Source organism: Protopterus annectens, chromosome 6.part1 (assembly GCF_019279795.1).
Source record: "Protopterus annectens isolate FY-2018-M chromosome 6.part1, PAN1.0, whole genome shotgun sequence".
Classification (NCBI taxonomy): domain Eukaryota; kingdom Metazoa; phylum Chordata; order Ceratodontiformes; family Protopteridae; genus Protopterus; species Protopterus annectens.
Window position 1 is genome coordinate 152,218,195 of NC_056738.1, and position 18,487 is coordinate 152,236,681.

At 35.5% G+C, this 18,487-nt stretch overlaps 1 protein-coding gene across 2 annotated transcripts in view; it reads right to left on the reverse strand.

The window, feature by feature from the left end:
- The window catches only part of CERS6 (ceramide synthase 6), a 1,480,586-nt gene that overhangs the window by 346,323 nt on the left and 1,115,776 nt on the right, over positions 1–18,487 (reverse strand). For both annotated transcript variants that reach the window (XM_044075592.1, XM_044075593.1), the window contains exon 6: positions 6,704–6,796. In XM_044075592.1, coding sequence (XP_043931527.1) covers positions 6,704–6,796 — 93 coding nt within the window. The remainder of the gene's footprint in view (positions 1–6,703; positions 6,797–18,487) is intronic.

An 18,487-nucleotide genomic window follows, 5' to 3' on the forward strand; every position in this document is an offset into this window, starting at 1 on the left:
TTGTAATCTGGAGAAAATGGATGAAGAAGAAGAAAACACAAATGAGGACAGTATATGAAGAGAAAAAATAGTCCCAATAAATGATAAAGAGGAGGTAGGGAAACAAGATCATGGTAAAAATAAAGGATAAAGAGACAAATGAAACAAAACATAAAAGAAGGTTCCAAAATAAGTGATAGGGAAGATATAAATTGGAAAATAGTGAAAAGTAAAAAGAATTCTATTGGCAATAGAGTAAGAGACAGAAAAAGAAAGTTTACAGGGATAAGTGTGAAACAGAAAAAGGAAAATGGATAATGCAGATGAGATAAATATTTCAAATTTACAGAGTTTCTGGTAAGCTACAACACAGACACATAATGACAACTTCAGAGTGTTTTCAGTAAATGTAAATAGTATAAAAAGCATAAGTAGAAGATTAGGCATCCTAGATTGGTATAGTAAGTGGGATGCTGATGTAATAATTTTAGAAGATGTAAGATTTTTGACATAAGAAAAGAGATTAGAAACAAAGAAACCTTCGGGGAGGAGATACAATATTTAACCTAGGAAAGGAACTATGTTCAGGCATAGTTGTACTTTGTAGAAAGTCAGTGAAAATATTAAATATAACATTGACAATGATGGGAAGATTAGCAACTGTAGATCTCAGATGATATAATCAGGTGCAGAGAACTATAGCATTGTATGCCTATATTAAGAAAGGAAAGGGAAATTTATTTCATAAAATTTTAGATTATGTATTAATTAATGAGATTATAGTATTAAAAGGAGATTTTAATTGTGATTTGAGAGGAAAAAGAAGGAGAGGAAATTATGTTAATAAAATGTTTGAATTTAAAAAATGTGGCAATTTAAAGACTGTGGACATACAGTTGAGGTTTATATAAGATGTAAATAGATTATATTAACAGAAATTTTAAATATAGCTAAGGGAGAGAGACTTGTAACAGGCTTTTCAGATCACTAAGTCATATGGATAGAAATACAAAAAATAGGGAGCATAACGGACTGAGGAAAAGGTATAAAAAGTATATATGAGAAATTATGGGATGAAAATGGAAAAAACTAAGTATGTGTTTATGGAAAGATCATATTTCCACTAGAGTGCGTTACAAAAACTGGTCTTAGTGGTGGCTAGCTTTGAAAGAAAAATATAAAAATGTGTTTTAGCTTGGCAGTCAAATGCAAGTAAAATGGAAAAAATTCATTTAAAAACAATGTGCATGGATGGTTTAAGCTATTTGGAAAGGAACGATAGAGAACAGTATGTGACAGAATGGAGAATTTATGAAAAGAATAAGGGAAAAATTAAAGAATTATTTATGCATAGATATTATTTACAAGGTAAAAGAAGAGGTATCAGCTGGAGTAGCATAATAAAAAAGAAAACTAGTATAATGACAGAAATCAAAGATGATAGAGGAGAGGTAAGTAGATGTCAGGAACAAATTATGAACATTGTAATAAATTATGTAAAAATAATGTTTCAAAATAAAAAAAGTACAAAAAAGGAATGTTAAAAATTTGACAGAACAAGAAACTATGGAACTGGATAATGAATTTTCCTTATATGAATTAGATAAAGTACTATAGCTGTGGTGGTGCAGCGGTAGCGTTGTTGCCTCACAGCAAGAGGTCCATTCGTTCGATTCTCGGCTGGAGTGCGGGGAGTGCCTTCTGTGTGGAGTCTGCATGTCCTCCCCGCAGTTTGGGTGGCATTCGAAGGACATGTGTAAATGGGCTGCCTTCGTTGAAGGTTGGATGTCGAGCTGGCACCTCGGCGTTCATGAAAATCTACTGCCAATCATTAACGGACCGGAGTTCCGCTGTGGCAACCCCTAACCAGGAAAAGCTGAAAGACAAACAACAACACCTTAAGTTAATCTGCAGTTAGTTTCAGGATCAGATGAAATAGGATACCAATTTTATAAAAATTGTATGGATTGGCAGAAAAACATACTTCTTAAAAAGTCACTAATGAGTGTTTAAATGAAGGTTTTATGCATATAGACTTATGCAGTGGCATACCTAAATTTGTATGGAAATGGAAGATAATAAAATTGAAAACTGGAGACATAGTATTGAATGATATAGAGAAGATATTTATGGAAATAATTTAAAAGAGAATGAAAAGCAAAATGAAAAGTATTACGGAAGATAGCATATATAGCTGAAATGGAAAAGGATGTCAGGAATTATTATTCAAAGTACTGGAAATTGTGGATGACATTATAAACAGGATTGATGAGACCGGGTCATGATAGGAGATTAAAAAAAAAAAAAGCTTTTGATACAGTACAACATGACCTTTTGTGGACAATTATGGAAGAGTATAACATCAGTAAGAAAATTAAAAATGTATGTTGTTCTGCATATAATAAAAATAAAGTAAGAATTTTAGTGAATGGATGGTTAAGCAAAGAAACCAATATAAATAATGGCATACATCAGGGATGTCCTATGAGTAGCATAGTATTTGAATTAGTTATGAATGTATTAGTCAGAGATGTAAATTTGCATATGAAAGGTGCTGCTTGATATTACTAATGAAGCAAAGAGTAATTAATTAATTAATATAAAACTTTTACTAATTACTATATTACTAATGAAGATATAAGAATTCCAGTCATGTTTACGTATGCAGATGATATTATATTGATTATGATAATCAAATTCTGGATGACACGTTATATGTAATATACATTAATGTTTGTATATAGTAGACATGACTTTAAATAAAGAAAAAGTAAAGGAATGGGTAATATAGTAAAGAAAGGAAGAGTATCTTCCTTGATGAAATAAATCTCTGTGTTGGAATAAGATTTGGGGTAAAAATGTAAGTGATTAACAATGGATCAGGATACTAGTTAAATAACGGAGCTTTATTGTTTTTTGGAAAACATACAAGCTATCATTTAATAAAAATGTTTATCTAATTCAGTTATACTGGGAAAATTGCATATTTAGTTAGTGTCTACATGTTGCCAATAATCCCTGAAAAAGAAATACTAAAAGTATTTTTTTCTTTTACATGGGATTCAAGATTGAATCCATTGAAGAGAGGAGTCTTATACATGGACAAGGAAGACAGAGGTTTAGAATTAATAAACTCAATTGTTTATGCTGGTTCTTTGAATTTGTACAAATTTTTGTTTTGGATAAATTATACAAATGAAAAGTTAGTAATACATTTACTGAAGGACAAATATACATGGAACTAGGATATGTTAAAAAATTTAAAAGAGGAAAATCATGTTTAAATGAAGTAATGACGTATTATCAAGAGCAAATTATTTTAAATAAAATAAAACTTTATGAAATAGAAAATGAGAGGAAAGTGTGTTATAAAAATATCACAATACAATATTATTATGTTAAATTCTGGGCTGAGCTAGGGAATGAAAAATTAAAGCTATAAAAGTACAAAAAGCATGGTATAATAAGGAAGTAGAATGTCAACATTTCTAATGGAGATTAGTGATTAACAAATTAGCAGTAAAGGGAAATCTGCCACATAAAAAAAATCAGTGAAACAGTTTGTATATGGTGTGGTAAAGAAAAACATATATTCTTACAATGTATAAGGGTTGCAAAATTCTGGGAAAAAATGTGTAAAGAAAATTTCTTCGAAAAATAAATGAGGTAACTGAAATAAATGTAGATATGATTATATGTGGATATTACAGCCATAAAAATAAGGAATATGTTAGTAAACTACATAAAATACTATTTTATGCTGAGTGGACCATTTTGAATGAAAGGCTAAATAAAATCATGTTTAATGGCACATGGAGACTAGCAGTAAATTAAAAAGATAGATAGTGGCCATGGAAAAAATGGGGTTTAAATAAGATAACGAGGATTAACATAATACTGAAAAGCAAGATATCTATGATTGTATAACAACAACGGAAAGGAATGGAAATTTGTACACTATAAGTTTGTAAATAATATTTTACATAATTTTTTTAATAAAGAATCTTGCACTTTTAAATAGGTATCATGGGATATTTTACATCCACCTGAGCTACCACCAACTCAAGCAAATGGGTCCTCAGTTTAACATCTCATCCAAAGGACAGATATAATAATTCTATTACACTAAAAAATATATTGTCATCTAGGAGTAGAAGTTAAAATATACACTGCATTTAATAAGGATTTCTTGAAATTATACAGAATTTTAAATGGATTAGCTACTTGCAATATTCCAGCACTCAGAAGCTGCTGATGTATATCCTTAAGAAAGTTCATATATACTTGGAAAAGACAAATTAAATGACATAAATACCAAACCCAGCATATACAAAATGGTTTTAAGACCAATATAATTTCAGATCATCACAATGTAAAACTTATAGTCTTACTCAGAATCTGTGTCCATCCTCAGCAAAATTACTACAGTCTACTCCTCTGTCATTCCAAAGGAAGAAAAATGGTGAGAGATCCCTGTTGTTGAAGTTGTGAAGATTATGCTCACATGATTTGGTACTGTACCCTAGTAACTGCCCTCTGGACTCAGGTGATTAGATCAGTCATAGATGTATCAACCATGACTTTACCAGTACAAATGCTGGGTATCATCCCTCCAACTAAAGATAGACAGATGTTTTATTTCTTTTCTGTGGGTCCGGAAATAATTCTTACTATGGTGGCCCTCATTTTTCAACATTATAAATTCATCCAGTAGACTAGTTGACACAATGCAGAAATGTGTGATTCAGAAACATGTAAGCAGCCTTAAGGAAAGAACTCATTATCAGCTATTTTGCATGTCTCGGAATTGCTGTTAGCTACCACAACTGCAGATAACACTTTCTTGCTGCAAAACCTTTATGCAGAAGCTTTTGCTTAAAACATTTGTAAATCCACACAGGCATTCCAGAATGTAAAAACCTCCCTTTTCAGTTTGATGATGATGAGAAGGATGTGTTCCAAGTAAGTGTACATCCTTCATGAATGTGTACACCTGAAATATTTCTGGGAAAGCCCAGCAATGAATAAACACACCATCTTGAATAGGAGAAATTATGTCCAGCAGCTGATTCTGTATAATGATTCACCCCAGAATGGCATCCTCCCATTCACAAATTAAGTTTCTCTGACTTGTGGTAGTGACATGCTCAAAGGTACTACACAAAGATAAAATGGCTGATAAGCAGCTACCATAAAGAATGTTTAGTGAAACATGTTTATTGATATGAAATTGGCTACTTGTATTTATTATAACAAAACAGCAGTCATGGGTGATGTGTGGAGCATGCCTCTTAAATCCCACTGCACTTAATATCACCTACTCCAGAATTACAGAAGTCCAGACCATGCTATGCAGTTTCAATGCACTAGGACATCAATAAAAGGATACTGATAAATCCACTAATTACCCTTTCACACACTTCTCAAAAGTAAACAATGCAGATTCAGAATTAAACAGTTGATCAGGCCATCCAAACCTGTCTCTACTTATTTAAAGGTAGGCGACTCTACATGACTTGTTTCTTTATAATAGTCAATAATGTAACACTTTTGTCAGGTATGATAACATTTGTACACAACTACTTGCACATGTCATTACAGATAACATAAGGCCAAATGCTACTGGCATTGAAAACAGATTGTTACAACCACATGGGGTAAACTTAGAAATTGCACATTGTTAGGTAATTCATTCTGAAAGTGTAGAGACACCCTGCCAGGCTAGTGTTTTTAACTTGTACAAAAAAACATCACCAGAGGAGCTGTACTGTGCAGAGTTAATGTAGTGAATTTTATCTTTACTGAAGAAAGAAGGAAGAAAAGGCATTCATTTTGGGGAAAAACTTTAACAGCAGTAAAGTGTCTTTAGATTAACCATCTATGGTTACCACATAGTAGTGGCATGTCAGTTTTAATCCAAACAGCAAGGCTGGATCTAAGGTCTACATATATATATATATATATATATATATATATATATATATATATATATATATATATATGTGTGTGGTCTATGTTTGTTCATCAAATTAAACTAACATTGAATGGCTAATACTTGAACGTTAATATTATCAAAGCAGTTTATTTTTGAAAATAAAATAATTGAATGGCCATAGTTGGCCAACATCATGAACCTCCAATGATGCTCTACACCTTGACAAAAAAGGTGGGGGCTGCACCCCACTGCACCCTCCAACTATATATACCAACTTCTAGATTGCACTACAGTGCAGAATGAGACAGATTTATAAAAGAGTTTGTTTAACTTACCTTATGCATCATGGTACTTGTTGTTGGCCAGCTATGGCTATTCAATGATTTTATTTTCAAAGATAACTGTCTTCAGTAATATTAACTTTTGAGGTTTAACATTCAAGAATTAGACATTCTATGTTAGTTCAATTCGATTAATGGACATAGTCCCAAATGTATGTATGTATGTACAGTGAATGAAGAAGCTGGGTACTCTCCCCATCAGTCTGTCTCTTACAGGATACTTAATACATCCTTAACATTTTTTGGGAATCACATGCACTGTTTGTAAAAACTACACACTGTGACATGGCTGCCATGCCTTTTTTAACAGCAAATTAACACATGTCCTTTTAGGATGATACTGTATATTATATACTGATCAGTATGAGCTTGTCAACTTACATTTTACTTTAGTTAAATGCCAGACATATCTAGTATTATAATTCATACTTAGAAATATTATTCTTACCTTTCTTTTGATGTCAGTGAACTGTGAAAACATTAAGGACCAGTAGAAGGACAATTCTACAATATAATAATAATGCAGCTCTGTGGTAAGAGACTAAAAAGAAAAAGAAAACAAATATAAGCATCTTAACAGTGTACAAAGCTTATCAGCTAACCAAACAATGCTTTGAAAGCAATAAAAATCAAATGTTCTTGCCACCATGCCAAAAAAGCAAACCAAACAGATCACAACAATTTCATTTTATTTAATACAAGAACCTTCTTGTTTGAGCTACACCTGCCTTACTGTACATACAAATGTACTTTTAATAAACAGTTCTTTCTTCAAAGATGTAGTACACTGTTGGGTAGGCTAAACTTCTGGTGCATAAGTAACAGATTAGGAACCCTACTGCCTAGACAATTAGAAATCTCTTTAGTAAGTGTACAGAAAAAGTCCACCCAACAAGCACTTCCATTTCCTCTGTTACTTATTCAAAAAACAGAAATGGATTTATAGATTTGCCCAGACATTTCCAATATTCTCAAAACTGTCTAGTCATCACTAGGAATCAAAACAGTTGCCATTCAAAAGTAATATCACAGTTTCTCCTACCCAACAGAATGCCTCTGCTACTGCTATTAGCCACACTAGCCATTAAGTAAAAGGAACCAAACAGTAATCCCTGCTGAGCTAAGCATGCCTCTGCAGTCATTAAGTAAGCTGCTGTCTCTATCGCACACATACAACTCATGCAGTCTGCAGCTGTTAAGAACAAGTTAAGCACAAAAATTCTTTTGCCATGTCTATCTAATGTAAATACAATGCCTGAGTAAAGAAAGAAGCTGCTGTGCCGTTTGTCTCACATGCACATATCAAGACATCTCTAAGTACAACAACAAGTTAAGCACAGAAGTTTATCCTGCTGTTTCACTCTAATGTTAAAAAGAATGCCTGAATGAGTTAAGCACAAAAGTTTCTCCTGCCATATCTCTCTAATGTAAATACAGTGGTTTACCACCGTTTACACGAATACACTGTGGTCGAACCCACCAATGCTCGAGTCAAAATCCCAAAGTTTGGCATATTGAAAGGCCGAAATGTCACAAAGGACACCGAATGTGACATTTTCGACCACTCTACATCCAAAACGAGTGCTAACATGGGTCCAAAAGGGGGAGCGGGATTGCCGTTCGATGCATTTGCATTTGGTATTTTGCTTAGTTGCTGCACTGCATTTGATACATGGACGGTCGACATTGTGTTCGTCAGCTAAACTATGGCAAACTAATACAATTGTCTGAGGCCCTGAGTAAAGAAAGAAGCTGCTGTTTCACTCGCATTCACATATCTCTGTTAACACACACACACACAAGCCAGTGTTCAGATACCTAAAAATACAAGCATCTTCCAATAACTTCATTGATACCTCAAAATACGAGTGCAGAAATAACTCCATTCAAAATACAAGCATCCTGGGCTAAAATGAAATACAAACGCAAAATCCATTCAAAATACGAGTGTCCTGGGCCAAAACTCCAATCCATCATGCTGTTAAAATACTTTAAGATAGCTTCCTTCTCGCTCTTGCAGATCCATTCAAATCAAAAGCCAGAAATGCATGCTGCTAGTTCCTTCTTGCACTTGCAGATCAAATGCTGGAAATGCGTGCCCTTGAGCTCAATTCCGACAGGCTGACGGAGCTGTTGTCATCACGCATGTGATGACGTAGGCTCAAAAATGAAAGCAAAACATTTTTAAAAAAGCTGGGAAAAAAATCAGAACTGAAGGAGTGCCACTCGGGAATTGTGGCACCCTATTATTTGGACCCCAAAACTTGGTAAAAAATGAGTAATTCTGGACAGTTGGGAGGTATGGCTAGGTTTAAAAAGGTCCTTCTGGTCATTAGCCAAGTGAACACGTACAAACCTATGAACTAGTATCTTAGCTTTAATTTCATATATTAAAGCATACATATATTAAAATAGACAATAGAAATTGATTAAACAGCCATAAACTGATCAGGGATTATATATTAATATTCCTCTATTAAATGAGATCAATTTTATCCAATAATTATATATTGCGGTTACGTTGTTTGCTTTCATCTTAATAGTAGGCATTTCTTTATGACATTCTACTGTGACAGTATTTATAAATTATGTGAATGAAGGTATAATCTCATTTTCCAGTTCTTTACAATCATGTTCCTGGCTATTGTTAATAAGTTCCAAATAAGTGGTAATTGAGGCTTGGGTACACAATGCAGAAATGGAGCATTAAACACGAAGGGTTTACATAATATAAATTTAGTCAGATGGCAGTGCTAGCAGGGCATACTGTACAGTTCTACAGCTCTTTTCAGGAAAAAATCAATTATAAACCACAGCTGCTACTCAGTTTTGATTTAGGATTTAATCCAACAACCAATTTGTTTCTTTTGTATGCAATTTTGATTCTATCTGAAATGACAAATTATCTGTGTACACATTTTCAACACAGCAATCTCTAAACTAACAATGATATAGTTTGTTTTTGAGAATGTTAAAATAATCGTTTTGCCTGGTATAGTTAAAGTTGAGCAGCTCATTTGGTGAGGCTTATCCCAACAGTTATCTTTAATACATTTAGAATTCTTATTTCTTTATATATTTTGGCTAACTATGATCTGCATAGGTAGATATGGGTATATATTCTTTGATAATTATATGGGTAGATATTCTTTGATAATTATATTTGACCTTAAATGAACTTTTGAGATTAAGAGCTACCTATTGATGTGTACTATAAGCCAATTGTCTATATCTGTATCATATTTACACATTAAACAATCACAACATGAAGGAATTTAGTCTCAACATTTTAGTCCAAACAACACAATCTCTGTTTTTTAAGCTTGGCTTTTTTTTTTTTAATTCAGACTGTGTACACATGCTGGTGCAAATGCTGTAGAGAATATTGTGAAACACTATGCTTTTAGATCTGGGAATGTATATATAACATTTCTAAATGTTTTAACATGTTGTTTATATAAGGAGAATCTGCTGGATTGTTGGTGTTTTTTAAAAATATTTCACAGACACTAAATATACTCAAGATGTTTATACATTCTGTAGTGATATTTTTTTTCTTTATTTAACCAAATGGCTTTTTGTAGTTGTTTCCAGTTTGATGAATAATCAGAATTTAATCATGGAGCTACTATTACGGCATAGGTTTCTCAAATCAGGAAATCCTATTCCACCCATCCTTTCATTCTTTTACATGATGTCCCAAAGCTATTTCAGATTTGTTGGAATGCCACATGAACTTCAAAAAATGCAATTAAATTGTTTAATGTGTTTTTAAAAGAAAGTAATGAAGTTGTATGTATAATGCATAGTGTGTTGGGTAAAATAACTATTTTAATTAAAAACGATCTATGTTCCAGAGGAAAGAATAGCATTCCATTTATAATGGTTTTAATATTGTCTAAAATTTTTTTGTATAACTTAGTGTTGCTATTTCTTTACCATGATAGTAAACTGATTAAATATTTTACTATTGCATATCAATTAGTTAGTAGTTTTTAACAAACAATTTATCTGTTAAATAATAAGGTGTTAGTTTTACTCTAACTGAACTTTAGACGTGACAGCAATGCAAAATACTTTAATGAATACTTTATATTTATTATTAAAGAATCAATAGTACCTATTGTTAAATAGTTTATCATTAGTAAATAACTAAATATTGGAAGTACATTGATCATTTATTTTAAATCCTACTACATAATTATTGTGTTTTATGTAAAAGACTAGAAGATTGACAGACAAAGCAAATAATAAAGGAGACAAGGGACGACCTTGCTGTGTGTCCTTGCTTATTTTTATTGACTGAGAAATAACAGATCTTTGAATAACATAGAACATTGAATTTTGATAAAGATGATTAGTAAGATATATAAACATATTTGGAAACCTGAGTATTCCTAATCCTTTAAAAAAGTTACAAACAGAAGTCCAATTCCACTGGTGGTAGCCAAATACTTTATTCTTAAACAAATGAGCGCTTTTGTCTTGAAAGACAAGACTTCATCAGATCATTACCCTGTTTAAATAATAGAGAATTATGTATATTTCCACAATGAAGATATATTAAATGTTGTTTTAATTTCTGAGAATATTTTCTACAAAAGAGATAAAACTTTGTAAGAGTTTATATAGTTCCAAAATGATATCATCATTACCGGGAACTTTATTTTCCTTCACCCTTTTTATTTGCTCTTTTATTTTTGTCACAAAAATAAATATTGTTTTCTAGTTTCCTTATTTGCTCCCAAAGTTTTTTTCTATATTTTTATTTAAAAAGGCATCAATTACCTTTTGATTTTCTGTGCTACTGTTCTGCGCATATGTTTTCTCACTGTGTTTTTTTTTTTAAACAGTCCATAATTTCTACCACATCCATATATTTTCCATTACTAAGAGGGACACATATACTGTTGATGTGATTAGAACCAAAAGGATAGCAAGACCAAAAGAGCTGACTTATGTACGACTTCAGGAGTTCAGGAGTTAGAGAGTAAAAATGTGCTTTTCTAAACTAATGGAAAGCTTGCACTATAGGATCTCACAAAATTCTACATTCATTTTTTTTTTCATTTCTGATAATATGCCTTTTTTTCTGCTTGCATTTTTAACTTTATTTTATCAGTCTTTAATTGTAGTTCCAGTGAGTCTTTATTTCACTGTTTTCTCTAGTTGTGATAAACTTTGCCATATAAATATATTTTCATCAAGTCTCGTAGGATTACATTAGAAATGTTTATTATAGTCTAAGAACTTTTGTACTTCTGTTAAAAAACACTCTACTTTTTTAAACTTTAAGCTGGCGGTCTACTAGAAGCCACTTTTCTTAGATTGATCATTATTGCGTAAGTAATTGTATTGTAATTAGATAAAGTATACATTATCAGTATTACCTTTTCTATTGTAGAAACCAAATCATTTGAAATGTATACTCTTACCAGTTCTTGACTGCATACCAAATTTTGTAAAACTAAAGAGTGTAGAGCCAAGTGGGTGTTAATGATCTGAGATGAACCTCAATGGACTACATGAAGAGAGATGTTACTGATCTCCCTGAATATGTGTCTCACTGAGCAGCATTCTACCTTCAACAAGAATGATGCCACAGTCTGAACAAAAGATAATTGACTTCAATAATTGGCTTAGTTTTTGGTGTCTTTCCATAGGAATTCAAGGACATGGTTAAGAAACAACATTGCTTTGCAAAGGATGGTCTGCACCTGTTACCTCTAGGCTTCCAAACATTGGCCAACACTATCATCTTTCTTACAGCCTTTTTTAGGCAATGCCAAATTGACAAACCTATCAAAATAGTAAATAAAACCTACAGAAAACTAAAGTGTTACTTATTCACTGCTAGGAGCCTAAACAAGAAACTGCACACCCTACAAGTTCTCCTTACTCTGGAGAATATAGACATCTATGCCATCACCAAGTAATGGTCTAAATCCACAGAATGTACTCCAGCAATGCAAGGCTTCAGTGCCTTGCAGACATTTAGACAGGGACTAAAGTTGGAGAAGTTTTGATCTGCATTAACCACAAATTTATATCTAGCTTTGTTAGAGAGGACAGTGTCCAGGAGTTTATCCACATGCAAATCACCACATACAAAGTCTCACACCATATCATGCAAACCACCAGAGACAAAGTCCCATACCATATCCCAAGCAAGATATAGGTCACCTTCTATGCCCCAAGAATCCTATAGCTCATCCCTAGACCTACTGCAGACACATATCATTAAACCAAATACCATATTCATGGAAGAATTTAACTATGCCTCTATAGACTGGGAAACATACAATGCCTCAAACATGCAAGCATGATTCTCAGACTTTATTAACAAATACCCTTGACCAGATAATTTACTCACCCACCAGAGGTTCAAACATACTGGATGTGGTACTCAGCAACAGGGGAGGGCACTGAACAACCCCAGTGTCATGTCCTCATTGTTGAGGTCAGACCATAAAGCTATCACCTTCAAAACAAATATAAACTCAGTAACCCCAGCAAACCCTGCAACAGGAACTACTCCAAAGCAAACTACATCCTATTAATTGATATGCCAATCCTAACCTTGAGTTTACAGCAACCTACTCATAATTGTTCACAGACGCCCTCTACAACCATGTTAATGGCTATATAGAGGCTGCTGTACCTACTATAGTCAGGCACAATGATGTTCCACTCACCAGTCTAAACAAGGAGAAAGCTACTGTCAGCTGCTTGTCACTGCCAGGATCCACCATATAACACACGCACTCAAGTCACTCCACAAGTACAAATATGACTCTGTCATGGTCCATGTTGTTGTGAATGACCTGAGACGTATCTCCCTGGACTACATGAAAAGAGACATGGATGAGCCCCCTGATCTTATAGCCCAGGCAGGTATGACCCTAGCCCTGAGTAGCATCTATCACCCAGAATGATACCACAGTACAAGGACAAAATGATTGACTTCAACAATTGCCTAAGCTTCTGGTGTCATTCTAAGGGAATCCAGTATCTGTCTGCCTGGGATGACATGATCGACAGACCACGATGCTTTTCCAGAGATGGCCTGCACCTGTCGCCCTTGGGATTCTGGATACTGGCAAAGGCTCTTTCCACCCTATAGTGCCTTTTTAGGCAAGGTTCAAATGACAAATTAACCACAGTAACAGGTACAAGCAAGCAAAATCTGAGGGTAATGCTACTCAATGCTAGAAGTCTAAACCTCAAAATGCACTCACTTGAGGCACCCCTTAAAATGGAGAACATTGACATCTGTGCAGTGACAGAGACCTGGTTCAAAGCTCCAAGGTGCACCCGTGCATTACCAGGCTATAATTCTTACCACACCTTTCGGCCACCTAACCCGGACTGAAACACTAAAGTCGGAGGCATGTCCATATTCATTAAGGATATCCACACCTCCAAGCTACTTGCTCAGCATAATGCATCCGAGATCATCCAAGTTCAACTAACTCTGGGCAAGACCAAAATCCAGATTGTAGCTTGCTACAGACCCCCCCACCATGCCCCATGATTCCCACTCCTCTTTTCTTGATACACTGGAAAATATTAGGGTACAACCCAACACCCTAATAATGGGTGATTTCAACCCCACTATTAACTGGGAAAACTACTCATGTACCAACACTTTTGCTCAACATTTTCTGGAATTCATAATTTCCAATGCCTTGGATCAACGTATCCACACCCCCGCCAGGGGCAGCAATATCCTACACCTGGTCATCACCAACATGGGCGACCGGTGTTCCACACCAGAGGTCAATTCCTCATTGGTCAGATCTGGCACAAGCTAATCACCCTAGAGATCCACATCCTGCCTCCACCCCCCCATTAGGGAAACCATAAAAAATTTCTTCAAAGCCAACTTCATGCTTCTTACGACAGAAGTGGCAAACTTCAAGATACCCATGCAGATGGACAATAGAGGTACAACTGCTGAATCCTACACAAATGCACTTTATAAGCACTTACACGAGTACTTGGATCATACTATCCCTAACAGAACCAAGATGCTATCCTCCAAAAAAAGAAAGCCAATCTGGTGGTCTTCTGCCATAAACAAACTCTACAAAAGAAGAAAGAAACTGTTGCAAAAAGGAGTAAAATCCCATGGTTGGAAGAACAAAAATCCCATGGTTGGAAGAACTCCCTGGTCAGCCTCAGTAAGAAGCTGAGATCTCTCATAAAATCCTCCAAAGCTAGTTATGAAAACAAAATTGCCACTGATTCTAAAGACAACCACAAAGCATTCTATAGCTATGTCAAGAATATCAATGGCAACACTCAGATCTGCTCCGAGTTGCAGCACAATGGCACTAAATACACAGAACCAACTGATATTGCCAACATCCTGGCAGATAGGTTCAGTGCTAACTCTCACCCCCTAAAGGGCCCATCTCTATACCGGAAGAATGCAAAGTTCCTGTAATCACAGCTGCACGGGTAAAAACCTCACTCTCCAAAGCCAAGAACACAACATCCATGGTACCTGACAACATCCCAGGTTGCCTTCTACATGAACTACAGAATGAACTGACACCCCACCTAAGTACTGTGTTCAGTCATAGTTTCACCTCTGGCTTTGTGCCCATTGAATGGTGCACCACGATGGTTATCTCACTCCACAAAGGGGGGAGCCATGACAGACCCCGGTAACTACCGCCCCATTAGCCTGACGAGCCTGGTTTGCAAGGCCATGGAACGTATCATTATGGAACTCATAAACCAAGACATTGGAGATCTGTAAACTCTGGCCCCTTTGGGTTTGTAAAAGGCAGATCATGTCTCTTAAACCTGATAGACTTCTTTGAAGCAGTCACCAAAGCCATAGATGAGGGTAAGGTGGTTCACACAGCCTATCTAGATCTCGCCAAGATACTCGACACAATCCCACACTCTGGAATTATAGATAAACTCACTAAACTAGGTATAAATCCCTATGTCATAAGATGGGTTGCCAACTGGCTTACTGACAGAACCCACACTGTGAAAGTAGCAGATGCCAAATCAGACTTCAGATCAGTGAAAAGTGGAGTACCACAGGGTTCAGTCCTGGGTCCTTTCCTGTTTGGTATCTACTTCTCTGAAGTACATCCTAACACAGAAGGTCTTTGGCTAACTAAGTTTGCAGATGACTGCAAACTAGGAGCCATAATCGAAACTCCTAACAATGTGGACATCCTACAAAAGGGCCTCACTGAGACAGATGCCTGGTGTCAAAGCCATGGCTTCAAGCTCAATGCCAAAAAGTGCATTGTCATCCCCTTTGGTAAAAATTCTGTACCCATGAACTACCAAATAGGCGGTAGTCTACTTAACACCGAAAGTGTGATAAGAGACCTTGGGACACAGGTGGACAATAGTCTCTCCTTCGATAATCACACCACCACAGTGGTCAGGAAATCCTTCTACGTGGCACACCCCATCACAAAAAGGTTTCTGATCCAGAAAAAAAGAGGCCATTGTTCACCTCTACTCATCACTCATTAGACCCATTATAGAGTACAACACCCCTTTTGGTATGTACCTCACAAGACATCTACAACAACTGGAAAGGCCACAGAGGATTACTGGCCTCAAACAGAAGCCCTACGCAGACAGTCTCAAAAATCTCCAGATTTACTCCATCACATATTGCCTACTCAGAGGTGATGTCTGCCTAACATACAATGTTATGTCAAACCCAGAGCTGTTGGACATGCTCCACTTAAAGAAATCCCAATCCCTCAGAGCTAGACGCTCTAGGGACCTAAACCTTGTCGCTACAATAAACAGAACATGCTGGAGGAATAGATTCCTGTCCCAGAGACTTCCCATACTCTGGAACAGACTACCTATCTATGTCAAAAAGAGCTCCTCATTAGCAATCTTCAAGAAAAATCTTGATGATTGGATGGGAAACAGGAAATTCACCCCGGTGATCATTTCCGTGACTCTGCTTGACAGGGGCACAGGAAAATAATTTTCTTGGGTGGCGAAAGCCAGGGTACCTTTTTGGCTAGGCTTATATAGGTCCTAAGGCCAATGGCCTAGTACCTACCTAATGAACTAGAAGCCCAAAACAAACTCTAAAAGCAAACCACATGAGTGTAATCCTAACCTTAAAAGAAAATATAACAAAATTAAAAATGTCATGGATAAAACCAGAAATAGCAACTTCCATAATAACAGCTCTCTAATTAAACTAGACAGGAAGTAAAGTCCAACAATGCCAATTACAAGGCCATGATAGTCTCTCAGGCTAAAGACAACCACAGGGCCTTCTACAGCTTTGTCATAACCACAAAGGCAGCACACAGCAGTGTGCCGAAGTGGTGGTCAGTGGTGCCACCATCATTAAGCATGGCAACATAGCGAATATGCTGGCTGAAAATTTCAACTCAAACTTCAGCTAAAAAAAAAAAAAAAAAGATATTTGTGTTTTATGTATCTATTACTATTTTTAATTATTATTCTGTGATCTCCATAGTATTCCAAATCCTTACAATAATGGCTGTATGAAAACAAAAGTAAAATACTGCCGAAAGGCTTATTTTATCTTATCTAGATACAAAAAGCTAAGAGTTAACATTATTAAAGATAAATAAACTAAAAGTAAACCAATTCCCTTCCACATTACATAAGGTTCCTGCTTTGAAACTACCCTTCTATTTTTTTACTCTACTATATCAACTTATGCTAGATGTTTTTACTTTATTTATATAGACCACAATATGTATCATCAAGAAAATGCTTTATATAGGTTATATGTGAATATATTATAAAAGAATATTTAAATTAAAGTGTTCAAAAAGAAAATCTGTTTTAATTATCATCATGAGTTCATTTATGCCATTTAAACATATGTATAATCTTTAAGTTCCTAGGCAGTTACTGTGTATGCAGTCAAGGAGACCATTGAGGGTAAGATCACAGTTTTGTAAATGCCCTAGAGCACTGTCTAGCCAAGTAACCCAATCAGAGTCACAGAGTAGGCAAACAAATGTCATGGGAATCAAACTTTGGACCACAAAAAACAGACTTCTAACAACTCACAGTTTCAGTCCACATCACTGATCACCAAACCACAAACTCTCCAACCATTATCCTACTAGTAGAACACTGAATAATAAACTTCAGTTGCCTGAGGTTCAAATTGCCAAAGACCAGAGTTCCTCCAAAGAAAATCACTGTCTGTGAGTTGCACCAGAATGGATTCCCTTTTTGGGGGGGAATCCCACCCTTTTTTGAGTTGGTGCGACCATAGAGTTGGTGTATAAAACTTTTGGTGGCTTTCCCCCCACAAAAACACTTTAATTGTTTTCCTGCAGGATTTTGTTTTGGTGAATGCAGTACAGGGATTCCAATTCTCAGTGTATTTGTTTTTGTCCACTAATAGTGGAAGGATTCCCAACACTCACATCACTATCTTTCACAAGACTGTTAAAATTCCAGAAGAAAAGTCATATGCCACCTGCACTGACATCTACAGTTAACACTAACCACTATGTATGTGAAACTAAAGGTACTTATATTATATATCAATCATTTGATAACCCTGTCTGAATGTTCAAAGCACATACATTCCCACTTCAACTAATATGTATCAACAAGATTGTTCAACAAAGATTTCAGTTTCATCTTGCCAACATCATACAGTGGCATGCATCCATTTAAACATATGTTTAGTCTTAACTTCATAGATATTCATCAGGCATGCAGTCAAGAAGGCCATTGGGGAAAAAAAACCATCTCAGCCCCCCAGGACACAGTCTGACTGAGAAACCTACCCAGTGGGATAAAAAAACTCAGCCTCCCCAGGATGCATTTTGATTAAGTAACCTACCCAGTCTCTCACCATAAGTAGATAAAGACTGTGGGAATCAAACCAAAGACCACAGCAGTCTGTCAACAGTTCACAGTTTGAACCTACTGCACAAACTGCCAGACATCAAACTTTCCCCAACTCTAACATTCCTCATTTTTAAGATTATTCAAATATCCACAAGTTAAGCCTTATGCCATTTGCTCATACATCTGGAGCTACCACCCACTCTTATGTATTTGAAGTTAAAGGTACTTGCATCTACTTCTTCTTCATTTGGCTGCTCTGGTTAGGAGTCACGAGTCGCCACAGCGGATCATCTGTTTCCATTTCTTCCTGTCTTCTGCATCCTGCTCTTTCACACCAACGAACTGCATGTCCTCTCTCACCACATCCATAAACCTTATC